General features: G+C 33.2%; 3 protein-coding genes and 1 long non-coding RNA gene across 4 annotated transcripts; 2 read left to right on the forward strand and 2 right to left on the reverse strand.

Annotated features, from left to right (window-relative positions):
• The first annotated feature begins 3,799 nt into the window (after positions 1 to 3,799).
• Positions 3,800 to 4,962, forward strand: LOC128281840 (uncharacterized). Its single transcript, XR_008272109.1, has 2 exons — positions 3,800 to 3,960; positions 4,911 to 4,962. It is a non-coding gene; the product is annotated as an uncharacterized LOC128281840 (long non-coding RNA).
• Positions 4,963 to 6,107: 1,145 nt separating this feature from the next.
• LOC108489494 (uncharacterized) lies at positions 6,108 to 15,690 on the forward strand. Its single transcript, XM_017794086.2, has 17 exons — positions 6,108 to 6,128; positions 9,541 to 9,854; positions 9,960 to 10,004; positions 10,070 to 10,110; positions 10,197 to 10,278; positions 10,435 to 10,479; positions 10,620 to 10,676; positions 10,824 to 10,883; positions 10,965 to 11,092; positions 11,383 to 11,641; positions 12,007 to 12,073; positions 12,574 to 12,644; positions 12,719 to 12,808; positions 13,556 to 13,664; positions 14,195 to 14,286; positions 14,755 to 14,860; positions 14,976 to 15,690. Exons 2-17 carry the CDS (start codon positions 9,729 to 9,731, stop codon positions 15,098 to 15,100), a joined length of 1,503 nt encoding a protein of 500 aa, XP_017649575.1. The 5' UTR covers positions 6,108 to 6,128; positions 9,541 to 9,728; the 3' UTR covers positions 15,101 to 15,690.
• Positions 15,536 to 16,442, reverse strand: LOC108489495 (uncharacterized). Its single transcript, XM_017794087.2, has 2 exons — positions 16,210 to 16,442; positions 15,536 to 15,875 (listed from the first exon to the last, which is right to left on the reverse strand). The coding sequence occupies exons 1-2, from the start codon at positions 16,365 to 16,367 to the stop codon at positions 15,635 to 15,637; spliced, it is 399 nt and encodes a 132-aa protein (XP_017649576.1). The 5' UTR covers positions 16,368 to 16,442; the 3' UTR covers positions 15,536 to 15,634.
• A 1,857-nt stretch (positions 16,443 to 18,299) lies between these two features.
• LOC108487062 (60S ribosomal protein L5-like) lies at positions 18,300 to 20,954 on the reverse strand. Its single transcript, XM_017791286.2, has 9 exons — positions 20,769 to 20,954; positions 20,382 to 20,451; positions 20,178 to 20,269; positions 19,763 to 19,889; positions 19,605 to 19,684; positions 19,388 to 19,504; positions 19,034 to 19,168; positions 18,757 to 18,926; positions 18,300 to 18,658 (listed from the first exon to the last, which is right to left on the reverse strand). Exons 1-9 carry the CDS (start codon positions 20,769 to 20,771, stop codon positions 18,553 to 18,555), a joined length of 900 nt encoding a protein of 299 aa, XP_017646775.1. The 5' UTR covers positions 20,772 to 20,954; the 3' UTR covers positions 18,300 to 18,552.
• Between the last annotated feature and the right edge of the window lie 7,029 nt (positions 20,955 to 27,983).

Here is a 27,983-nt window from a genome sequence, read left to right on the forward strand (position 1 = left end):
AATCATCATATAATATCATTCTATGAATTCACCACACTTACCATTTTCTTTATCCAACTAAGCATACTACAATTTCAAATTAACATCACATGTCATAAACCATTATCAACTAAGAGTTTAAACACAAATTAGCCAATTCAAATGGCTAAATATATATACATCACAAAACATACTTCCACAATTACTAGCCTATACATGCCATACTTCAAATATATATACATTTTCAAAAGTACCAAAATGAAGTTCGATAGTGTACTGATGATCCTAGATGATCCCCGAGCTTGCAATAGCTTCGATATCTACAAAACAATTCAAACACACATACACAGTAAGCTTTTAAAAGCTTAGTAAGCTCGTACTCAAATCATTAACATTATATGAAACATATGAGTATTTGCACAATGTCAATCCATAAGATCATATCAACTCAATGAAATTCACGTACATAATATCATCTACCACTTAGGTATCATACATACCTGGATCTTCTCGTACTTATTCACTTTCCTACTTACTTCTTGTTGAAGGTTATAAGACTTTCTATACCTTATTCGTATTTTAAACATCCGCACACATAGTGCTATAAGGTTAGCCGAAGCTAGAATATTTCCGCACACTTAGTGCCATATCAAATAACCGAGACTAAGTCGGTATCGCACACTTAGTGCCTCAAGTAGCCAAAGCTAGTTTAAATCGCACACTTAGTACCAAAATTAATTTAAACCGCACACTTAGTGCCAAATCTTCCGATTCATCATCATATCCATTCATCTCAATTATTTAAACATCTATGCATAATCAAAACAGAAATATGTACTTATAATGTCATATTCTACGTACGAACTTACCTCATACTCGAAGTTGTCGACTTGAACGTTTATTCTACCATCTTCGACTTCCCTCGGTCTAAATCCGAATTCCTCTTTTCTTAATCTAAATGTATTCAAAATTAACCCTTTTATTCACCAAATCATTCAAAACAATCCATATATACAAAATTAGGGCATTTTGCAAACTAGCCCTCACATTTTTGCATTTTAACACTGTAGTCCTTATTTTACAAAATTACAAAATACACAAAAGTTCTTTGCACACATGCCTAGATGAATATTTATACTGTTCATATAAGCCCTCACATTTCATTTATTTCATATTTTAGTCTCTCAAAATAATATTTTTACAAATTAGCCCAATTTACTCAATTTCATCAAAAATTCAAAGACAACATATGTCAACCCAAAACATACCTTTCATAATTCATCAACTAACATCACAAATTTCATAGTTTCATCAATGACATAACTCAAAATCATCAAAAAAAATTAAAAATTGAGACATGGGCTTTATAGTACACTAAGCAACGATCACAAAAACGTAAAAATTATCAAAAACCGATCAAAAATTATACCTAAATAGAGCTTTAACCTAGCCGAACCCTTAAGGCTTCTTTTCTTTTATTTTATTTGTATTTTTGGCAAGAACAAGGATGATAATGGCTTTGTTTCATGTTTTATTTTATTTTAATTACTTAAATATACATTTTCTCAAATTACCCTTATCAAAACATTAATATGCCATCCACTAATGTCCACTATTGTCATTTAATCATAAATTTGGTCAAATAACTACCTAAATACATCACAATTATAAATCCAAGTCAATTAAGCACTTTTAACATCTAGCACACAGCTTTTACCTTTTTCGCGATTAGGTCCTTTTTGAAAATTGAGCACACAAATAGTTAAATTTTTACACAAGATTTTTACACATGCCAATTTACTTATAATAGACACAGAAAATAATATTAAAATATTTCTCTAACTCGAATTTGTGGTCCCGAAACTACTATTCCGACTAGGGTCAAAACCGGATTGTTATAGGGACCGTTTCAAGGTCTGTTATGCAACTTAGGACGTACCTCTCCAGCACCTGACACCACTGCCAAACCTCATTATATGAAGCGTCCTGCCCACTATGCATCTTTTTCAGTGCCTTTTGCTTAGCTATCTAAGTCTTGCGGTAAGAGGGCGTGTACCTCAATTGGCTACGAATACTGGCAATTATGCATGACACAGAAGTCTTAGGATCCGCATTCAACATCGGTAGTATTAAGGTAGCTATCATGCCTGAATCTATCTTGGGATGATCTTATAAGACACCTATCAATGGATTACGTTAAATAATGCAACATTAAGTAATAATATTATTATTCAAAACCCTAAACACCCAGTGATACTGTACCGACAATACAGGTATGTGGACCTTTGTATTTTTTTTATCTCCCACAAGCCTATCATTTTCTTAAGAGAAGCCATGATTTTCCATGAACATGTATCGTCTTGCACTGCATACTTGGCCTCGAACTTCTCGGATTTGGATTTAACCACGTTGTAGTTAACCCCGTAATTGATGCTATATTGTTTCAAAGCACCAAGAAAACTATCCTTACTGGAAAACTCATTACCAACTTTCAAATCACCTGAATCAAACGGCGAACTTGTACGATCACGGGTTCTGTGTGGTAGCTCTGGAAACTCCAACACATTATCTGTCGACATGTCGATATTATGCAGGTGGCTGGAGACGAGTACGCCCTGAATCGCGAATTTTCTTCTTCTTTATCTGAACCCCTTTCAACGTCTTCAAGTTCAGATGGAACAGGCTCTGGTTCAAAAAATAAAGCAAGTTCTGCACCATCGGGGCCGGGCTCTCGAGGTGGATCCACATTGGACTCATCATCCAACCCACTATGATCTGCAATGTATGAGGTCCCCTCACTGGTGGACGTCGTAGGGAATACATCATCCCTTCTTGTGGACGTTTTGTAACGTCCCCAATCAGATGTGGGTTGTCAACCACTAGAAGTTGATGTCATTCCCCAATACGTATTTCCAGCATCGAACATCGACCCACCGATGTGCATGTCCCATCCACTAACCGAGTGTCGTGCAGGATTTGTGTTTTCCATACTACCACCAAACACAGGTGCTCTTCCGTGTTCTGCCTCCCACTAACGGAGTGTCGGCTAGGGGTCGTGTAACGACCCGAATTTTAAGGTTATCAGAAAAATGTATTTTCGGGTCTCCATTTCTGAAAAATGGATTAGTAAATAATTATTAAAAATATTTATGAAGTTAGTCGAATGGTTAATTAGAGTTTAATGAAGTAAATTTAGCTTAATTAAGGATAAATGGATAAAATGATTAAATTGAATGAAGTGTGAAAGTTTAATTATAGAATAAAGAAAATTGAGGGGATTAAATAAGCAAATAAGCCAAAGTGAGTGCCAAGTGTGTGATAAAAATAAAATACATGTGTGATAAATAATGTACATACATTTGTAATACATGTATGTATTTACTTATTATTTAAGTAAGTATTAATGTATTTATTATTATTAAATTGATATTAAATGATAAATAAATAAAAGAAAGACAAGTGTATGAAAATGATTTGATATAAGTATTTGATAATAAATAGATATTTATTTAAATATTAAATTATTGCTATAATTATTAATTAATATTAATATTATATTATATTATGAAATAAATTAAAATAATGACAAATGTGTGGTAATTATAAAATACATGTGTAATAAATTGAATACATACATTTGTAATATGTATATTTAATTATTAGTAGATATTTATTATTTATAAAAGATATTTATTAATTAAATATTTATATTATAAGATTTTTATGTAATAAATATATTAAATTATGACAAGTGTGTGGATAATAAATGGATACAAATGTAAAATAAATATTTGATATTAATTAGATATTTATTAAGTTAACATATTATATATATATATAAAGTAAAACAAAAGAAAAACAAATGAAAAATAAAAGATAGAAAAGAAACAGAATGAAACGAAACAGAGAGCAAGGAAGGAAAGAAAAGAAAGAAAGGGAGAAAAGGGAAATTTTAGATTTCAAGGTTTGAAAGTTTAATTGGTAAGTCAATTTAGCCATTTTTACTTAATTTTGATGTTTTAGAAGTTTTGGAACAAGATTTTGATGAAATTAAGTTGATATTTTGAAAGTTATTAGATTTCTAGATAATGTTCATGTTGAGTTAAATGATGAATTAAGGGCTAAATTGATAGAAATTCAAGTTAGAAATGAAATAAGGATTGAATTGTAAAGTGATTCATAAGTTTTATGCTTTAAGGACTAAATTGAAAGAATTTCAAAATAATGGTTTTATGATGAAAATATATAATTATGTCTAAGTTTGGTTAAAAATTGAGTAGAAATAAAGTATGAATTAAGATAGAAAAGTAAGTGAATTTAGTTAAGATTAAATTGAAATTAAAAGTAGAAAATCAATATTTTGCACTAAGACTATTTTGGACAGCAGCAGTAGTCTAAGTTTGAAAAATCACCAAAAATTGTATAAATTGAATTATAGGATTAATAAAATATGTAATTAAAGTTTATTGAGTCTAGTTTCTTATAGAAGAAACAGTATAAGCAATTGAATTGTAAATTATAAGATATAATGAATTTTGTGAGACAAGGTCAGAATGAATTCGGGTTCCTCTGTTCTGACTTTGGAAAATCATCAAAAATTGGAGAAAAATAATTAGAGGCTTAAAGTTATTGTTTAGAATTCCTAATGAGTCTATTTTCAGGAGAAATCAATGGGAATATTATCCGAGTTCTGTACCGTGAGATAATTAATTTTTAGTGAAGAAGGGTCGAAACTGTCAGATAGTAGAATAGGGGTGAATTTAAAGAATAAACTGTACTTAATGGCTAAACCAAAAATTCTGAAAATTTTATGGTAAGAAGATTTGTGAGTATAGTTTCAGAAAAAATTAGCGGATCTTAATTTAGAATTCTGTAACTCAAGATATAAATTAGTAATGTATTAATGATTATGAATTGTATTAATTTCGTAGTCAATGTGGTACCGGAAATCTCGGCTAAGAAAGGACAAGACAAAGTCAACGGGAGTTAGCTCAAAAATTACGGTTTGTATTTCTATAATCCGAATCTAGTTATTAATTGTTATATTTTTTTTATTCAATGCAATTAATAAATGTTGAAGTGAGAATTATTGTGTCTATAATGGAAATGGATTAATTTAGTGTGTTATAAATTTATATTGAATTGATTTATGAATATATATAAATGTTTGAATTGAAATGAATATTGATGTAGAAATTGAATAATAAATATTTGTTATATTGGAAAATATATGTAGTTGGAAGTGTGATAAAATTGATAGAAAATTGTGATTATTATGAAATTGAATATTTATTAGTGAAAAGTGAATGGAATTATATTGAATTGAAAATATATAGTTAATTAATTAAAATATGAATTAATTGAAAACTGAAAATGAATTAAATACCCTATTAATTAGTCGGACTAGTCGGATATAGTTGGCATGCCATAGGATATGGAAGAGTACGGGTTTTGCTTGGCTTCGATCGAGCACTTATGTGCCGACTACTATTATCATATCATTCATTACCGATTCGGCACTTTGTGTGTCGGATATTGTTACTGTTACCATTACTGTTACTGTTTTGGATTTGTTCTGATGAGGTACTCTATGTACCGTAATGTTCTTATTCTTGTTTGAATTTGTTCGATGAGGCACTCGTGTACCATCTTGCTCTCGTTATCTTTATTCTTTTTTGACGGCCGATGAGGCACTATGTGCCGTACTAGTGTGTTGGTTGGATCCGTGTATCCGTCTGAGTCCGAGTCATGTTAATAGGGATAAATAAAGGAACTGGAAAGATCGACTGTTACTGAATAACTGATTATTATTGAATAATTGATTGTTACCGAATAATCGATATTCTTGAATAAATAATCATTCTGATTGATTGGTTGTTAATGAATATTACTGATTGATTAATTGTTATTGAAAAATAATAAATGATTTTGAATTTAAAGTAGACCAAAACATTGGTTGGAAAGTGAATGTTTGAATACTCATTGAGTTTGAATAGTTCAATATATAAAATTAATATGTTTTATAATTGTTTAAGTGTTTGGATTATAGAAATACCACGAGTGTATACTCGTGTCACGGTTTGTTTACGTATGCGAGTTAAGGTTAGACCGTTGAATCAGTATCCCAGGCCAATCCCGAATTTAATGAGGTAAAGTATGTTGAGTATTGGTAATGGCATGTACCTAGGATGTCTTATGAGAGTCATTTAGGTTGTGAAAGTATTGATAAAATAAGTAAATTATGGTTGGCAAAGGTATATAGTATGAATTTGAAATTTGAAAGAAAAATTCGTAGTAATTCAAAATTAGTTCCGAATTGATTTTACTGTTCATATTAGACCGCGAGGGCCCATTAAAGGGACGACATCTTAAAATTATGATGAGTCTGAACGTTTATATTTAATTAATGTCTGTATAGTACTGTACTGACTGGTAATGTCTCGTAACCCTGTTCCGGCGACGGTATGGGGTAGGGGACGTTACAGGTCGTGTATTCCTCTCGAACAACAGTTGATGTTGAAGTCGTAAATGTTTTATTTGGCAATGAAAATTGAACATATATATCAAGATAGGGTGTCCACTAGCGATATGAGTCTGCACCATCGCCTCAAAGCTACAAACACCTTTGATATTAAATGCATCATATGTCACAGGATCAATCGAAGCACAAAATCGATACTTAATAGAAAAAACCCTACTTGGCATCGTTCCAAAGATTTTGAACCTAATTCTTTTACGAAATTCTATAAAATCTATACTCTAGTTAAAAGCCATTTGAGCTGTGTTTTCTGATAAAAAAAAACATCGTTCTCGGTGTCACGGACTTCACCATCATAGTAAATAACAGCACTAATACATTCACTCATCTTCAATTTTTATTATGTTAGTCTTTCTAATTTTTCTTGCTGTAACTTATGTAACCTGAGAATGATATTTGCCTTGTTTATATAGCCTAAGGCCAAGCATGAACTACTATAGAAAAAGGGCGTCCACGTGGGAGCTTTTTTTAGAAATTTTGCTGACAGTGCATTCTGCTTGAAGTGTTTTTGACACTATTTGTTCAGAAACGTCTTCTCAAAATTATTTTTTCAGGAACTACTATAGAAAAAGGGCGTCCACGTGGGAGTTTTTTTCAGAAATTTTGCTGACAGTGCATCCTTCTTGAAGTGTTTTTGACACTATTTGTTCAGAAACGTCTTCTCAAAATTATTTTTTTAGGAACTACTATAGAAAAAGAGAGTCCACGTGGGAGATTTTTTTCTATAATTTTGCTGACAGTGCATCATTCTTGAAGTATTTTTGACACTATTTGTTCAGAACCGTCTTCTCAAAATTATTTTTTCGATGTCAAAATAGTCAATTTTGTTAAAAAAATAAACCCAATGTCATTTTTAAAAAAAACTAAACCCTAATTTAATTAATTTTAACCATAAACCCTAATTTAAATTATTTAAAACACTAGAACCCTAATTTAATTTATTTATTTAAACACCATAAATCTTAGTTTAATTTATTTAAAACCCTAATTTTATTTATTTAAACCTTTAAACCTTAATTTATTAATTTATTTAAAATCATAAACCCTAATTTAAATATTTTTATAAAATAAAATCTGATTTATTTTAAAAATCTACTAAAATTTTAAACCCTAACCTATTTTTTTTTAAAAATAACCACTAAATCCTAACTTATTTTAGCAAAACCCTAACCCTAAGAATCCTAAAAAACCTTAGGACTAAACATGTAAATATCCCTAAATATAAAAATCCAGCAAAGCGTGCCCCTGGGGGAGAGCTTTGTGCTACGTCAGCAAAACGCGTCCACGTAGGCGCAATTTGCTGACGTGGCACAAAGCGCTCCCCCAGGGGTGCACTTTACTGGATTTTCCCTCCTAAAATGCGGTCACGTAGACACGTTTTTCCAAGACTGGCCATTTTCCGTAAATAATTTGTTAATTGGCCCATTTTCATAATTTTGTTTGGAAATGGATCTTTTTGGGTAAATGGGTCCACATATCTATTCAAAAATTGAAATCACGGAAGACAAATTTTGAGTATCAATTGAAAATTTCAAGTTTTTTTTCTAACTTCCGGATGAATAAAATCCACAATTTCTTTTATCAATTGCAAAGAATTTAGTTTTTTTTTTCAGAACACTAAAATAAAAACGAAAAGGTTGATATTCTTTTTAAATAATAAATTGAGGGCTGGAGGGGCTATGTGGTGTAGTGTATGTATTTATAATGGGAACAGTGGGGGAGGTTTGAAGGCCGTGACTTGAAGGGTCAAATTGGGTTAGTGGCAGGCTCGGTGCCGCCAAGATCCTTGTCTAAATGAGCTTGCCACCTGACTTGAGTTGACCCTTCAGGTCATGGGCCTAACATATATATTATTTTTTCCTTTGTTTTTTTTTTTTAATATTTTCTTATTTCAAGCATTGGTAACGATGACACCTACCAAAATTATTTTATTAGTCCAAGACCCAATGATTGGTTGTTGATTTGACGTTGGTATAGCCAAGGGTAATGGCGGCACTGAAGGTTATTATTCATGTAACATCCCGCCCGATGTAGTCCTTGTTGGTGATATGTGTGGGCGAGTGTTGGTTAAGTATAAGTTAGGGAAGGCTGATTTATGCCCTATCTCTCAGTGTTGTGTTAAGTGTTGGTTGTCACGCCATGATTAGTGGACTGTTTGGCTAATCGGGTAAGTCTATAATAACTTGGTTGAAGGATTCGTCTTTTGACGAAGTATAGGTTACATGTCCATATGTGTTGGCGTGGTCATTGTGGGAAACCCGCCAAACAGTGGATTCTTTTAGTAAGTTTTGTGTAAAGGACCTTCCTATTAGTATCTGCCAATGACGGATTGTTAGGTTGTGAACCCAATAATTTTTGGTATAAGCATGTGAGTATACTATATAGTTTTAGTTGGTTTCTACCTCACTAGACGAGTTTTTGTTAGAGTTTAAGCAACTCAAATTATTAAGTAAGTTTAATTTAAATATCTATATCTTAACTTGAGGAGAAAGAGAACATTTTAGTTCTTAAATTTTAACAAAATGGAATAAATATTTGAAAATTTTGAGAATGGTTTTGGAAAACAAAAAATATTTTATAAAATTTGAAAAAATTAAATGAGTTTTAATTTTAAATTTAATTAATGAATTCACCTTAATTTAAATGTCAGTTTTTTATTTTATTTTTATCTTTCTATTCTAAAAAATAGGGTACCAATCATGTTTTTATGTTTTATAATTGAAAATAAAAATTATTTTTAATTAGCAAAATGTAATTTTCAATTTAAAAACAATAAAAATCAAAAGTAAAAAATAAAAAACATAATAATATTTTCAAAAATCAAACTCATAGACTTACTTTTAACATACAAGTGTAATTTGAATGGAAGTCCAACCATTCAATATTTACCTCAAATAGAATTCCAACCGAAACTCAATTCATGTCTCTAATTTCAATTAAAGTTTCTTAAATTTGCCTTTAGTCTTATATAAGAAAGATAATGGTGACGTGTCAACTCGTTGGTTTGACCAATCTGGTAACAGTCAACGACAAGCGGGCTTTGAGTTTGGGCTTCTCCAGATTGTGTCTAAACTAAAACTATTGAGAGACCTCAGGAAACTCCTCGAAGCCTTTCCTTTCTTACATTTGTCCGCCGTTCTTCTCCTTCTTCGTCTCCGCGGCTGGCTGATATAATATTACAAGATCGAAGAAAAAAGGAAACCAGACAGAGATGGAAGGCAATAAAGAGAAAATAGTAGACGACGTCGGTTCAGTAGCTGAAGCTATATCTGCTGATGACGATAACGCCGCTCCTCTTTATCAAGTCGAAAGCCTCTGCATGCGCTGCACCCAGAATGTACTTCTTTCTTTCTCTCTCTCCTTTTAATATTTATTATGAATTTAGTTCTTTTTTTTTTATTTCATCATTGTTGTTTGTATTTATTTGATTTTTTTTATACAGGGAATAACAAGGTTTTTATTGACCTCAATTCCTCATTTTAGGAAGGTAATTATCAAAGCGTTGAACTCTTTTCCCTTTTTTTTTAGTGATTTATGTTTTTTGGCTTTCAGGTCTTGCTCTCTGCTTTTGAATGCCCGCATTGTGGTGAAAGGTAATCTCGTTTGTTACTTACTATATGCTTAAAACTGATGTTCCTTTTGAAAAGTTTTTTTAAACGCTTCTATTTGTGTATATTAGGAACAATGAAGTTCAATTTGCTGGTGAAATTCAACCAAAGGGATGCCATTACCGTTTGGAGGTCCAACCAGGAGATCCCAAGGTTGTCGTTAGTTCTTGATTCTAATATAAAGTTCAATGCTTTCTTTATGTTTTATATTGTTTTATGTGTTTTTCCGTAAGCTTTGTCTACGATTTGAAGAAGCACTAGCTGTAATAAGTGGTAACTACGCCATACTAATACGTCTCTTTAATGTAGTTGTTTAGCCGACAAGTGGTGAAATCCGAGTCTGCTACCATAAAGGTACATTTTCTTGCAATGATCATGAACTCAATTTTATATTTCTGTTTATGTTTCATCGAGGATTGGCTCCAATATATATGTCTCAACTAAAATATTTTGAATTGTTCCTTTTTTCCTACATGGTTTATTTCTTCTTGTAGATCCCTGAACTGGATTTTGAGATCCCTCCTGAGGCTCAACGGGGAAGTTTATCAACGGTATTTACTCGATTCTCTTGCCTATTACGTTTATGCTGTATTTATCTGTTCGGTGCTTCACAGAGGCCACCCATTTATCCAATATATATTTTGGATTTTCTTCATCTTATTTTTGCAATCAACTCAGATATTGTCTAATGCTTCTAGGTGGAAGGAATACTAGTACGAGCTATAGATGGACTGCAGGCCCTTCAAGAAGAACGCAAGGTTTATTTTGTGATTGACATTTAATGTTGATTGATGTTATGTAGTTTTCGGTACTTGACCTGATTTGATTTTACTGGACAGAAAGTGGATCCTCAGACTGGAGAGGCAATTGACCAGTTTTTGTTGAAGCTGAGAGCTTGCGCAACAGGGGAGTCACCTTTCACCTTCATCTTGGATGACCCTGCTGGAAACAGCTTTATTGAGAACCCGTAAGAGGAAAAACTTTATTTTTTAATGACCTTTTATGTTTTTATTTATGTGCTTATGCTTTAGGCATGATGGATTGTTCAAATGAAAAGTAGTCGTTTCCATGTAAATGATCAGAGTGTTTGTCACCGGACAAGAACTGAAATTTTAAATTCTTTTTGCTTATTTTTTAGCTTGAACTAGAAAATTTATTTGACTAGCACTTTTGATTGGATAGCTTTAGAGTTTTAGAAATTTTAAAATCTTAAGTTGCCTTAATCTAGCTTTCATTAGAATGTTGTAATGTCATCAGGTTTGCTCCATCTCCTGATCCATCATTGAGCATCAAATTCTATGATCGAACTCCTGAACAACAAGCATTGTTGGGATATCTTGTTGACCCGTCACAGTTGAATGCTGATGCAGCTATGGAGGAAACAAGCAATGATGTTGATCAAATAAGAAGACAACCACATGGATCAGTAGGAGCGGCAGCTGGTCAAAAGGCTATTGCTCAGAGTAATAGTGCTGAAATTGTGGAGGCTTTATTCCGGTATTCTGCACCAGAAGAGGTAAGCCAATTTCAACTGTTATATTTGTTATATTAGATAGATTCATGGGAAGAAATAAAAGAACCAAATTGATGAGAGGTGAAGACAAGTGATTTTAAGTGTAGTGCATTAACCTCTTATTGTTTGAATTCCAAAAACAAAGAAAGATAGGAGAGGGAGAGAGGGATTGTGATTGGCACTGGCAATTTAGTCTCTTCCTTTTCACTTCTCTCCTTAAAGTTGCTATCTTCATTTAAATGAAAAAGAAAACACACACACCCCTCTATCTAAGTATGCTTAATTTTATTGTATACTAGGATTTACCATTTTGTCTTAAATTCCCCTTATACCTATTTTTTCTGGTACTTTTTCTTGCCTTCAAGTAGGTGATGACTTTCCCATCAACATGTGGAGCCTGTGCTGCCAGATGTGAGACTCGGATGTTTGTAACTAGTATCCTCTGTAATTGTCATGGTTATTTCTGCTACATGATCTGATCCAGTTTTAGTACTATACATGATGAGTGTATCTGAATTTGATTAAAAATGACTAGTTATTTGTTCATTGTGCTTTCCATTTTTGTCTTGCTCATATAAAGTATGGAAGTTGTAGATGTTTCGAATATTGATATGTTGCTTTATCATAGCAATTATAGAGGAGGTGAAGCAGATTCTAATGGTTCTTCATGAGTACTGTTAACATGAGTGTCAAGTGGAAAGATGCTTGCATCTCAGATGTCTGATCTGGAGTAATGATTTAATGATACATTTATCTTATTTTATGGTCACGACAAGCACATATCCCCCTCCCTGCCCAGACCTCTTGGTCTGTTGGCATCTTGGTTACAGACTTAAGAATATTGTTGCAAAGCCATTTTATCTGAATCAGGTGTCGTCACATATGGTCTATTACAAAGTTTTATCTATAACTTTGTTGAGCTTAACCACATACAGGGATTCCATATTTTCAAGAAGTTATTGTCATGGCATCCACATGCGATGCTTGTGGCTACAGAAATTCTGAGGTTGGTGATGATTTTGCTCTTACTAGTCTTTTAGCCCAATTACTTTGTCGTTATTAACCATGCTTAACTTGCAGTTGAAACCTGGTGGGGCAATTCCTGACAAGGGAAAGAGAATAACCCTGTCTGTGAAAAACATCAATGATTTAAGCCGTGATGTTATAAAGGTTTGTTCTGATGACACAATATCATTTTTCGTAGTGCATTGTGTTAATGACTAGTTTCTCAACAAAATGCTGCATTTCCTACTTGTTTGTTTGCGCAAGTTAAATTCTTTATGCCTACATAGACTGGTATTCCCTTTTTTTCCTCTCTTTTTTGCAACAATGCACGAGTTAACAAGACAAATATAGTGCGTTTGTTTGCAATAGTCACTAGTTCTTAATTCAATGTTTAAGAGTTTTTAGATCTTTGCGGATGTAATTTGTTGAGGTAAATCTACAAAGTTATGTTTTGGCCAAGGCAGCCTTCCTTTGAGAAGGGTGTCTAGTGGCAATTTGTATTTGATGTAGACAATTTTCTTTTCTGAATATGAGAGTGAAATGTAAATAAACAACCCGAGCTTCAATTAGAGGGAAATCAAGGGAAAAAGGAAATATAAGGTTGTAATAGGGATTGTTAGCAATCACACTTAAAGGCTGATTGCATCCACAGTATTATCATATCTTGGCCATATAAAATATATTTTCATGGCTGTAACAGGTACTAATATAGTCATTAATTTAGTTTGCCCATTTAGCAATTTAAGTTAACATTGCATCCCCTCAAGTTTTTGATACTATTATTACACTGGGCGTCACCTTTCCCTCAAGCATGTAATGAACATTTCATGGGATTGAAATGGCATGTTCTGCCCGTTCTTTTTTCCATGCTTATGGTAAGTTATCTAACAAGTGGTTTTTTAAGTTTATCAGTCAGATACTGCAAGTGTAAAAGTCCCAGAACTTGATTTGGAGCTAGCTAGTGGCACACTTGGTGGGGTTGTTACAACGGTTGAAGGTTTGATTACCAAAATTAGTGAAAGTGAGTACTTTATTACTCATTTAATTTTTCCATGTGAAACTCTGTTTGATTGTTGATTCTGTTATTTATAGTTCTTTTTCCTTCATTGTTTGCTAAGTTTGAGCACTTCACCCTCAAATTGTTCTCTTCACAACCTCGTTTAGGTGTTCCGGAAGAGAGTGAGACTAAATTTCGTTTGCTTGCTGATTCTGTTGTTTATAGTCCACATCCACTTTTATTTACAAAGTTTGAGCCTTTCACCCTGTAATGACTCTATCTTACAAGCGATGCTTTATATTTCTAGAGCAGAGTGAGGCTAGTTTGCTACCATGTACAGCGTAGACCTCCACATCTTCATTTAGCTAGAACTTTTGCTTCATTCCTAGGTTATTCAACCAAGTTCCCTCTATTTGCTTCCACATTTTTTTTTTATTTGATGTTCTTGGGCAACTGTCACTACCTTGTTTCCTCATTGCATGAGTTTGACATGAGGTTCTTTAATTATGTATCTTATGCATATTAATTGTACTATTCCCAAACTCTGTGTTCAGGCCTTGAGAGAGTGCATGGATTTACTTTTGGAGATAGTCTTGACGAATCTAAGAAAAACAAGTGGCTAGACTTTAAAGCAAGGTTGAACAAGGTACTATCTCAACACTGCCTCTGGTAAAATTTTATGTAACCTGGTTACATAGAATACTGGTTCATTTCAGCTCTGCCAGTCGGTATGCCTGTGTGCCATTTCAGTTTCTTGATAAATACGAGTGCCTAGAATGCATGTTCTTTATCAATTAATAACTTAAATTTAAATATGATGGATACTTGGTGTATTTAAAATCGAGGATAGATTGAGATGTATAGCAATAAACATGCAAAATTAACGATGAAGATTACTGCCTCATCTTCCTCAGACTTAAACCATACATATGACCCATATATTTGTTCTTATGTTTTTGTTTCATGTATATGGGAAGGATATGGAGATGCTTTGCATACGTCAGTCGTTGACACTTTTGCAGAATGAGATAAACATCAAATGATCTGTACAAGTAAAGAATGAAAACCTTAACCTTTTTTCTTCTCACGGAGGGGTCTGGTTGCTATTTTGCAGATTTTGAGCATGACAGAACCTTGGACTTTAATTCTGGATGATGCATTAGCTAACTCTTTTATTGCACCAGCAACTGATGATATTAAAGATGACCATCAATTAATTTGTAAGTTCTCTAATCTTGACAAAGAAGTGCTACCCCCTTTGCCATTATTTTCCAATAATTCTTATGTTGGCTCTTTTCCTTTGTACAATTCAACAAATTTGGATTGTTTCTGCAGTTGAGGAATATGAGAGATCATGGGAACAAAATGAAGAACTGGGCCTGAATGACATCGACACCTCTTCAGCTGATGCTGCTTACAACTCAACAGGGGTGACATCCAATGAGAACCCCCAAGAATAAATGAACTGCAAATGATGTGTGATCGAGAGCAAGCATTGGATCAAACTGTGCTGTGCAAAACTATTCATACTGGCTGCTGGACTGAAACAATGTATTCCTAAAAGATTTAGAGCCAGACTGCAATTTTGAGGCTTCATATATACTTATTACTGTAAAATTATACTGTAAGGAATTTTTTGTCTACTATGACTAAATTTTAGAATTATGTTTGCTTTGATGTTTCTACTTTGTCTTTCATATATTTTTGAAGAGCTGACAATTTCGGATTGGATACAATTACAAGTCAAAAAACCCCCCGTTAAGGCCTTAATGTTCTTGCCTGAGCACATACAAAATCATACACACACAAAGCAATGTTGTGTAATGTTTAATCAGTAGCCTTTTACTCTCTTTTTTTCCTATCCAATTTTGCCCTAGAATATGAAGATCCTTAAGTTTTGAGAAATACCCAAAATGAATAAAAATTGTATTAAAGTTGCTTATTAAGAATAGTACAAAGTTCCCTTTTTAATAAGGCATGTACATTTTCGAACTCTATTCAGATGGTGGTGATGTGCCATCAACAGGTTTTCCTTTCTCCCTCATCTTGGCCATAGCTTGTTTCATTGCTTCCTTTCTCTTCTTGCTAGCTAACACTTTCGCCTGCACTCCACTCACACTCGGGTCCTTTTTCTCCTCTGGTGGTGGAGGTGGCGGCCTTCTAGCTGCATTTGCTTGCCTCTGGTCACCAACATTCAAGCTCAGCATTGCCCCTGCCAAGCTCAATGTCACAGCCCTGCACCATAGAACCCAACCCCACAAACATAACATAATGCTGCATTATTTTCATCCTCCATAACATAAAACGGACAATGTTGGAAAGTTATAATTTGTCTGTTTGAACTTCAAACCCAGAAGTTTAACAAGTTTAGCAAGTATCAGTCAGGGTAATTCTCTAGCTTAGAGAGTAAAGCATAATATTTCCCCTCACAAGTCACAGTAAAACACCAGAAATTAAGGACTAAACCCAAACATTTAGACCCTTTCTATGATGCTGCAAATTTTTCAAACATGGGCATATTAGTATATGCGTACAATGATACAATATAAAAGGGCTTCAATATGCAAACCTGCGATGAACTAGTTTATCATCCAAGACATGATGGGGTGTCTGGTAAGAAGCTGACACCGTCTGCAATCTTAAAGTAGGAATGTGAGATGCAAGCTTGTTTGATTTGGCAATGGGGGTTATTGCAGTGGCTGGAACAGGAGTTAGTGAATGTGCCATTGACACTCGCTCTGCCTCAAGTCTCAACAACTCCAATAAATAAAAGAGCCAACATTTTTTTTAAAAGGACTTAGTTATAGTCGAATTGTGACGTGGAATGAGAGTGTTGAGCGGATAGTGTTTGTACGTTTGGAAATAAACAGATAGGAAAACTCATTGGTTGCGACTCGATAAGGTTGTTTTGTTGTGGGACCCTTTTATGACCTTAAGATATCTCTGTTCGGTCCTTCTGCTTATTTACAACATAGCATAAGAGTAATTATTTTATAGTAAAGATTTTAGATTTTGGAAAGTGTAACATTTATTTATATATATTTTATTGTATTTTGTAATATATTTGTCAAATTATTTATTTATAGAGTATAATGGACTATTATTTTGTACATTGAGAGTATATATTTTTATTCTACAAATAGATTTAAAATTTTGTCATATGTCTCTATTTTTGAAATATTTATTTTTAATATTTAATTATATTTTTATAGGACATTTACTAACTCTTGACTTAGTTTGTGAAATTCAAAATTCTATTGATAGTGTACCAAATATTATTTTATATTTAATATGAAAGTTATCTTGTAGAGTTTTTAAATTTCATAAGCATATTAAGGGTATTAAAGATGTTGGTACATTATAATTTTAACTATATAAATCAACGGAACACTTGTCACACTATTAACCATGGTAGTTAATATCGTACCAGTTAATATGTATCATTTGATCCTAAATCGGTATTAAGTCTTGTATCTTTCTATTTAATCAACATTTTGGTGTATTTTAACCTATTTCGGTCAATATTAGTGCATCTTGATTGGTGCAATAATTTTAAATAATTTTAAATTATTGATATTTTAAGCCAACTTTTTTTTCTTAACTAATTTAACTTTTCTAAAATTAACAGTTATTAAATCAAATTATTGAACTTAATTAATAATTTTAAAACTTATATTTACATATAAATATATTTAAATGAATGTAATGGAAATATATATGCATGTATATAAAATATATAAGGGTTAGTGTTTAGTACATAGGCAGTGTATTTTTTATTTCACAAGTAACCTTACAAAATTATCATGTGTATTTTTTAAATATTTAACTTTTAGAATTTTACTATCTGTTTGTAGAACACTTGTAAACTCTTTACTCGCTTTTGGAATTTAAAACTCCACTAACACTATATAAAATATTGTCCTAATATATAAATTATTTTCACCAAAATAATATATAATTTATTAAAAACTAAAACTTAGACAATAAACATATATACAAAAATATTTAAATATATATAATTTATCAATAAATTAAAATTATAAATATATATGACAAAAGTTTTAAAACATTGATACATTAAAACATATCAATACCAATACACATCAATATTAAAATAAAATAGTACACTTATCGATAGAGTCTAACTAACTTGCTCTTAACGCATTACGTTAAGTCTAAAAAGCTCCACGTGTATCAAATAATTACTCCTTTATAGATGAGTTTAAGGTATAACATACGTAGATATAATAAAAATTAATATATAAAAATAAATAAGACATTTGTCATTTGTGGAGAAACTTCATAAGTAGATAGTAAAGAGAGTTAAAAGAGAACTTCATTAATATTTAAAAATATAAATATATAAATAACATAGCATATAATAATCCTTTAATAAAATACAAAATTTAAACACAAATATATTAAAACATTCCCTTCAAACCAATCATCTTGATATAAGTTTTGGCTGAATTTATATAAATTTTCTTAACAATCTTCAATATTTGGTCGACATACCATATTATTTCAGTATAACCCTCACTTTAGGTGGCATTTATAGTCAAAACATTCTCTTTGAAATTAGGAAACAAGTAACCTTAAAATGTAACTAAATTTTTACTTTGAGACCTTCATAAACCTTTTTAATTGTTAGTGATGAAGTTTTGCAAAGCTAGCCTGTGACTGGCTAAAATTGCATTTCACAAGCAACTAAATATCCAAAAATCTAATAATTCAATTACACTAGAATTGCAAAAAATAACAAAAATTCTTAACAAAATTGAAACAAAATGCGAAATAAGTTCAACCCCTTACAAAATGCAACTCAGTTCTGGACAAAACTGCAGTCAACAGCAATGTATAATAAAGAAAAGCATGGAATAATTTTAGTGCTTTGAAATGAGCATTCCTACATTCAATCCTCTTCCTCTGAATCAGCACCAGCAGCGGCATTAAGGGTGTGTAACCGTTCAATCAATTTAGATTTCCTTTCCTCGTATGTTAGCTTCTTCAAGTTGAACCTGCAACAGAGCACACAAAAATGGTAAGAGATTCATAAAGAAAACTAAATACAAGTTTTAATGGCATTCACACAAGTTGCACTGCACTGAACACTGACCTTTTGTGCTGCTTAGGAGGCTCCTTTTCAGTCTTCTTTGCAGTTGGATCAGCTCGGATGGCAGCATGAACGTTCTTGTACAAGGACTCGATGTTATCAGCCTCAATTCCCCTCTTAATATACTCGCTGAAGTGAGATTGATACTTCTCAGGTTCATCTTCCATCAAAGTCTACAAAACAATAATGTACCATTACGGACGGAAAAGGAATAAAAAATGAATCGTTATATCACCGAATTCAATGAAAGAGAGATACTATTATGGATAACATCTTTTACCCTCATATATGCAGCAACATGGCCACCATATATGTACTTGCTATGAACCTCAGCATCAAGCTGCTTGTTGTCCTTGGAGAACCCAGCAAACCTCTTGTCGCTATGAGGAATATCCAAACCAGCATCCAAGGCTCCCTGTTAAGATCAAAACCAATTCTATTAATCGAAATGTCAGACTTCAGTGAATAAAAGGATCTGATCCTCTACAATTACTTGGATTCTCGGGCTGAAATCAAAATTGAATGTTTCAAAAATATGTACTCGAATAGTTGGTCCATTGAAGGGGAAAGGTACATACTAGAAAATGGTATTATTTCAAACAGAGTAGAACCGAAAATAAATCTTTTATGATACCTTTAGAGCACCAAAAACACGATTGCCAGTGGTTGTCCTGATCAGCCCTACATCAAGGAGAGCACGGAAAGGTCTCCTTGTCTCAGTTGGCTCAACTGAGAAATCCTCTCCAGTAGCCTAGTAATATATAATCCATCAATAAAGAAACATCATGTAGGAAACAATATCTATTTTTTTTTTTTACCAGAAAATGGTGGAAAGGCTGTATATATAATACCTCTACATTGCCCTGGTACTCATCATCCATTTCGAGCATCTTAAGCACACGGCGCCCCAACAGCAAACCAGTGCAATAAGCTGTTGGAATTTACCAAAAGCATGTTAAAAAAATAAATTTTTATTTTACAGATAATCCAAAGTCAATAAATAGAATACCTGCAGCATAGTTTGTAAGACCCACTTCAAGCCCATATCGTGGAAGCTCATGTGAGTAAGCAGAAGCAAGAACCATATCACCAGCAATATTAGCAGAAACTATTTGTGCGGTGACATCTTTGTTGCTCTAATCAAAACGTCAAGGTCTACAAACTAGAAATGTCTCCAGCAAACGAATGAAAATGTCTTCAATGAGAACATCAGAATAAAAATAAAGCACTAAAAGTAGAGTTATTAATCAAATACACAGTACTTCAATTGGATTACTTCATTTTCATGTCACAACATATGCTAGGCTAATATTTCTGCAATTAAACAAAATTAGAGTTTGGTAGGAAATTTCCGATTTTGCAGCTGTTTGGTTGCTGACCTAAAAGTATAATGACAATGTAACAATATACAACTTTAAGGATACAAATCGGACAACGAATCGGTACTTAGGAGTGTTGTACTTATTCTTGTCTTGATTGATTAGGCGAATCCTAGCCCGGTAGTCAGTCTTTCCCTCTACACATAATAAATTCAATAAATCATATCAGAAAGTCGCTCAAGAGCCAGAAGATCAAATAGTATTTCTAAAATTATAAACACAAAGTAACCATTATACAGAAACAAATACCTCTCCTTCTCTTGTATGGAACCTGAAACCGCTTAAAGTAAGCTTTGGTTTTCTGAGCCTTGACAAATGCCTACAATGACCAAAGAGAACCTTCATTATTCTAGCACCTTATAGTAGAAACAGTGATTAAACCCCTTCATTTTACTATAAAATGACTACCAACAAATCGCAAATCAAAATAAAACCAACCTATTAAAAAGAAAATTAAAGAGTGATTACTGGGTGAATGAAAAAGACCTAGAGTGGAAAAATGATCAATACTCAAAAAGCCATCAGATTTCATTAATATCCAAGCAGTTTGATAAAGTTTTCTTAAAGCCCTTCATACGAAGAGAAATATCTTCAAGTTGAAAAAGATGGGAGAGCGTAGACGTTAGAAAGACTTACCATTTTGAAGCTTTGATCTGAGAGGGAGGGAGGGAAAGACGGCTAAAGAGGAAGGAGGAGGAGATAGATTATATAAAAGATAGTGTAGAACTTAAAAACCCTAATATAGAGACACCATGATAGACTTCAGATCAACGGCTAAGATCTTCTTCTTCTTTTTTTTTTTTTGCTTAAATTGCTTTCTCTAGGGTTTTGTTTTGGGCGTATGGGTTTATGAAAGGGCGTAATAGTATTTTTGGTCATTTACTCAATTTAATTGGGTATTAACTAATTTCAGGACAGTAATAAAATAATAATAATTTGAGGTGAAATTTTGATATCAATCTTTCTACTAGATGTAACTCAATTTGATCAAATTTCTTGTTGAAAGAAAATAGGTAAATTTACTTCATGTATTTGTCACATTGCTAAATTTAAGTTTTTATGGATTTCGAATTTTAAAATTTTAGCTTTAATCCAAATAACAATAGTAAATTCGTTACGTCAAATTATGTTATCAGTCAACAGTCATACACAAGTTGTGAATTTAATTTATATTCTTTAAATTGTTCATTTTTAATTCTCACACTTTTAAATTTTAAAATTTTAATTCTAACTCAAAACCGTAGCAATTGAATCATTAATTAAGATGATATTATTTTTGTGAGTATTATATAAAAATAATAAATTAACATAGCATTATATGTTTGATAAATCATAAATTTTAACTTAATTAATTTAAAATTATCGTTTAATCAAGACTAAAATTTAAAAATTAAAAATATAAAAATTAAAAATAATCAAATTAAAAATAGGGAGTAAATTTGTAACTTATGCGTAATAAAAGAGCCAGCAGATGGTGAGGATGTACATGGAAGTGGATGAGCCAATTAAGATAAAGGAGAGCTTAGAACGCTAGCATATTGGACACAAGCTTTTTAAATTATTCTTTTAAGGATCAACTCTACTAATGAGAACATAATTTAACTATTAGAGAATGAAAATAAATATAATGATTTTGTTATAATTATGGATATCAATAAGTAGAAAAAGGGTGTTATAATTATTTGTTTACTTGAAGAGAGAAATTAAAAAAAAAATGTAATGATGGTTGTACAATTTAAACCTCACTTTTAATGAATTTATTAATTAAAAGGGAATTGTTGTACATTTTTATTATGAAAATTGTGACTTGTTAACATATGAAGTAAGTGACTTCATAAGGTGATGATTTTAAAAGCCAATGTGGAAAGATGAAACATGTTCCATGGCTTAATGGTTGACTTTTGTGTTGTTGCCTTCCAAGTTGTGATTTGTATCAATTTTCATGTCATTGTTAAACAATGTTTTGTTGTCTTTATGTCCAAATTAAATCCTTTTGTATATTGTTTGTCTTGTTCAAAAAGTATTACTTTTTTGTTGTTGTTATTTTTGTTATAAGATATACAAATTTTATGGAAAAAAAAGTTGAGTTAAAAGTAATTTTTTAGTCATGGTATATATGTTAGTAATTTAATACTAATAAAAATATTTTTGAACCTAGTTTCTTTAGTTATTAGATCAATATGTTAGATCGTTACTAAATTAACGACAAGAGTGACTAAAATATTTAATTTTAAAAAGTTGAGTGACTAAATAAACAAAAAAATTAATAGTTGAGTGACCAAAATAGAACAAACTTAATAGTTGGGTGACTATTCTCGTACTTTACCCTATTTATTATTAAATTATATATGAATTTAAAATTAAACACTTTTACACATTATTTATAATAATTATTTTATGTATCACAAACATTAATTAAATTAGGGTAAACTATACCATTAGTCACTAAGCTATGGGTAAGTTTTCTTTTTTATCACTTAACTAAAAATGATTACAGCATAGTTACTGAACTATTCAAAAGTTTTTACTTAAATCACTAGGTTGTTAAGTTTTTTTCTAAAAAAGTATTCCACTAGCGAGCTCCAAGCGACAATTTGCTGACTAGTAGGGTGGATTAATACCATCGAAGACTAGAAAAACATACCTTAGATCTAAGTTAATCTTACGATCAGTGTCGGAGATCAAAAAAAAATATTTAAATTTTTGTTCGCAAATTCTTGACGTCTAAAGTTGTTTCATAAAAAAAACTAAACTATAAAAGATAAGGGAAAAGAGAGTTTTTTGTTGGTGCAGGCAATATGAACAGAGAAAATCATATAATATCGATTTTAACAATCTCATAACTTAAATGAAAACTTTCAAATAGTTCAGTGACCAAAACAAAAACTTACTTATAGTTTAGTGACTAGAGGTGTAGTTTACCCATTAAATTATTATACTTACACGTGTTATACCTACAGCCCTCAGAGACATTCTCCACACTTCATAAACACTCCTCAGACAACCCCTCAGAGACATAATCTCTCGAACACACCCCTCGCAACTGCTCCTAGACTATTCACCCATGTGAGCCTCGCTCATTAACAGTCACTTCTAACGTGAACTGTCATTTCTCATTCAAAATGATTAACAATGCGTCTAATCAACACTCTACTTAGACCTAAGGAAACAAACACTTGGCCAACTTGCCTCAGACTCATCTATGGGAGATGACATGTGACACTTCAAGATCATGACTAAAGGTATAAACCCATAGCCCCTACTGAGAAGGGGGAAATGAAAGTACATAACAGTTCCTGGTTTCACTTCAGGCAATCTATATTCCACGATGGTCACCATGTTGTATCCTACTCCATCCTGTAAAATGAATATATGAGCAAAAATAATGCTAAATGAAAAATAATCGCACTCTATATTCTGAGAAATGATTGTAAGGAGTGAATTGACATTAAAAGAAAATAACATGAACTGGATTTAGATGGTACCAAAATAATGCTAAATGAATATATGAGCAAAAATAAGCAACAGCAACATGGCTCATGCAACATGCATGTGTTTACGAGTAATCATCATTAACCAGAATTTGCACTACCGAAACCAACGTCTGTAAGCACAATTGAATAGATAAAAGTAATATTTCACTCATAATATGGACCTACGATGTTTAGAGAGGAGACTAGGGGCTAAACTGTAGAGTTAGCAAAGTTTTTTAGTACGAATAGCATATTGTCAATAGTTATTTATGGTGGTTGAAATAGAATGGTAGTTTATTCTCTTTCTTTTCCTAGAGGAATGAGCTATTAGTGAAATGGGACAAAGGAAAGATCCCTTGGTGAGTGAAGGAAGTCATAACTATTTCTGAAGGAAGACAGGTATATCCCCAATTGGCTATTAAAACCCAACAGTTGTTGGGTTTTTATGGCCCTTGGAGAAATGTCACTCTTTATGGTGTTGTTCTAATAGGGTTGGAAGCGTGTAAATTATTGTACTAAAAAATCACACAAAGTTCAATTCCCAGGGAAGAGAGGTGGATCACAAGGATCTCTTAAATACCAAGTTTTTCCTTAGTCAGAATATTCCTTCTAACGTAATTTAATAGCACAATTAAATACTACTATTATACCCTCAAATATTGAAAGAAAAATAGGACAAAAAGAACACAAGAGTTTTAACGAGGTTCGTAAATTATACCTACGTCCTCGGGCACTAACACCGGATGATAACTTTACTATCTTCAAAATATTACAAACAAATAGAATTCCTTAAGAATTCTCAAATGGGAGAAGAGAAAACTAAGAGAAAAGATTGGTTGGGATGATGAAATGAGAATGAGAAGGCCTATTTATAGTTGAGGTTCAAGGACCAAACTATAAATAGCCCATTATCTCAAGGACCAAAAAATTATCCCATGCCACTTTTCCAAAGTTGGTGGTTGTCATTTTGATTGTCTCCCATTAATGTTAATGGCAACCATTATTAATTGTCTTCCATTAATGTTAACAATCTCCACCTTGAAGATTTGATTAGGATAATCACATCTTCACACACTTCCTTCAACTCCCAAATTCGATAAAGCTATCTTTTGTAGTGCCTACAAATGCGCTCTCGGCGCCATACACTGAAGGTGCTCAAATTCTCAGGATGTTAATCAAATTCAAACAATGATTAAACTTGATTGTTGTTACCACCTCGGTCATCGTATCTGCGGGATTATCTGCTGTCGGAATCTTCTGAAGTAGAATTTTTCCTTTTTCAAAGACTTCCCGCACAAAGTGATATCTTACATCGATATGCTTGGTTCTTGAATGATAGACTTGATTTTTCGCTAAATGAATAGCGCTCTGTTGTCACAATATAGACTAATGTGACTTTGATCAACTCCCAAGTCTTTCAACAATCCATTAAGCCAAATAGCCTCCTTAATGACCTTAGAATCGCCATATATTCGCCTCTGTAGTAGACACACTCATCAGAGATCGTAAGGTAGACTTCTAACTCACTGGGGCTTTCGCAAGAGTAAGCAGATACCCGTAGTTGAGCGACGTTTATCTAAATCACCAAAGAAAGTCGAATCAACATATCCAACTACAAACCGACCAAGTGCTTCATCCTGCTCAAAAATTAAACCAACATCTATGGTTTTTCAAGATACCGTAGAATCCATTTCTGACTTGCCAATGTCCTTTTCGGGATCATGCATATACCGCTCACAACTCCAACAACTTGTGAAATGTCGGTCAGCAGACACACCATCGCATACATCAAACTCCCAACTGCATTTGCATATGGGACTTTTGCCATATATTCTCTTTCTTCTTCAGTTTTCGGAGATAATTGAGCACTAAGTTTCAAATGAGAAGCAAGTGGGGTACTTACATGTTTTGTGTTTTCATTTACACCAAAACATTGTAATACCTTTTTCAGATATTGCTTCTGATTCAAGCAAAGCTTGCCTCTCTGTCTATCTCTACTTATCTCCATGCCGAGAATCTTCTTAGCCTCACCTAGATCTTTCATCTCGAACTCTTGATTCAACTGAGCCTTCAGCTTATCTATCTCTTTTTGGCTCTTCGAAGCGATTAACATATCATCAACACACAAGAGTAGATAAATGAAAGATCCGTCATGTAGCTTTTGCAAATACACACAATTGTCATATTTGCTTCTTGTGTATACGCTTTTCATAAAGCTATCAAATCACTTGTACCATTTGCCTCGGGATTGCTTCAATCCATATAGCGATTTGTTCAACTTACAAACCCAATTTCTACCACCAGCATCTTTGTATCCTTGAATGAGTCATATAGATCTCTCTTCTAACTCACCATGCAAGAAAGCCGTCTTAACATCAAGTTGAGCTAGCTCCAAATTCAACTGTGCTACCAAGGCCAACAAAATTCTAATGGAGGAATGCTTCACAACAGGGAAAATACATCATTGTAGTCAATTCCTCCTTCGGCGTAGCCTTTAGCTACCAACCTTGCCTTGTAGCGAACATCTTTCTTGCTAGGAGATCCATCTTTCTTTGCGAATACCCACTTGCATCCGATTGCCCTTTTACCTTTGGTAATTGCGCCAACTCCCAAGTATTGTTCTTCAGAGAGATTGCATTTCTTCATCCATGGCGCTTTTCCATTTATCACTTTCTAAGCTTTGCATTGCTTCTTGATAAGTGATAGGAATATCATCATCAACAACGGGAAGGCGTAGGCCACCATATCGATCGTCGAGCGGGTTTACTGAATTTCTCTCATTGGCCTTGCAACGCAATTGGTTCGTGTACTTAATGGTTCTTGGGTCGAACCTCTTCAACCTCTAATTCCTCCATTGTGGTGGAGAATTAGACTTATTAACTGGAAAAATCCCCATCTGCTCAAACTCCACTGTTTTGGAGTACACTCCACCGCTTGTGGAGTATCGCTCGTCTGAATATCTTTATCTGCTACCTTTTCAATGTGGCGATTCATCAAAGGTAACATCTCTGCTCAGATCATTTTCTTTGTGTCTAAGCACCAAAGACGAAATCCCTTCACTCCGTAAGTGATTCCCATAAAGAGAGCTTTCTTTGCCCTCGGATCTAACTTTGACTCCTTCACATGGTAATATGCGGTGGATCCAAACACATGTAAGGAATCATAATCAGAGGCGGTTTTCCGACCATACCTCCATAGGAGTTTTCTTTCTAATGCGAGATGATGGCAAGCGATTAACAAGATGGCTAGCGTATGTCACACCCTCGGTAAAAATTGCTTGCCCAACCCAAAGATTGGACAACATACATCGAACTTTCTCCAAGAATGTTCGATTCATACGCTCTGCCACTCCATTCTGCTGCGGTGTATCCCTAAGCGTGAAGTGTCCAACAATACCATACTCTTGGCACACATCGAAGAACGGATCACTTATATTCGCCTCCATTATGCATTCTAAGCCGCTTGATTTTCTTGCCGGTCGGTTTTCGATCATAATTTTCCATTTAAGAAAAACTCCAAGCACTTCATCCTTAGTTTTCATGGTATACACCCAAACTCTTCGGAAAAGTCATCAACAAAGGTAACAAAGTAGTGTTTTCCTCCCAACGAAGGTGTTTTGGAAGGCCCCACACATTTGAGTGAATATATTCCAAAATACCTTTTGTATTATGGATAGCGATCTTGAACTTCACTCTCTTTTGCTTTCCCGAACACAATGCTCGCAAAATTTTAATTTGCAAGCCTTTGCACCTTTCAACAATCCTTGCTTTGCGAATTTGCAAGGATTTTTCATTGCATGTCCCAACTTCATATGCCACAACCGCATTGAGTCCAAGTCTTTATTCTTTGGAAGTTGCAATGATTGCTCCAATAACTGTACTACCTTGGTAGTAATACAAGTTATTTTTCCCGATGCCCTTCAATATCACAAGTCGCGGATGTCACTTTCAAAACCCCATCTCTCATAGTAACAAGCTGAACCATTGGATTCCAAGGCTCCCAATGAGATGAGATTTTCTTCAAACTAGGCACGCATCAACATCGTTAGAACTCGGTTGATCCATCTTGATTCTTTAATTGGATTGAACCTATCCCAACAGCTTTCTGAGCATTGTCATTGCCCATATAAACAACTCCTCTATTTTGTTCTACTAAATCGAGAACCACTCCGGTTAGGGGACATATGATAGGTACAACCCGAATCCAATATCCACTCATCCGAATGGAATGACGATGATGATGCAACCATGATAGTTAGTCACCGGTATCATGCTTTACAACACAAGCATCTACAACTTTTCCCTTATTCTTGACTTTGGACAATTTTTCTTCCGGTGGCCTTTCTCATGACAAAAGGCACATTCATCTTTCCCGAGTC

This window comes from Gossypium arboreum, chromosome 10 (genome assembly GCF_025698485.1).
Source record: "Gossypium arboreum isolate Shixiya-1 chromosome 10, ASM2569848v2, whole genome shotgun sequence".
Taxonomy (NCBI): domain Eukaryota; kingdom Viridiplantae; phylum Streptophyta; class Magnoliopsida; order Malvales; family Malvaceae; genus Gossypium; species Gossypium arboreum.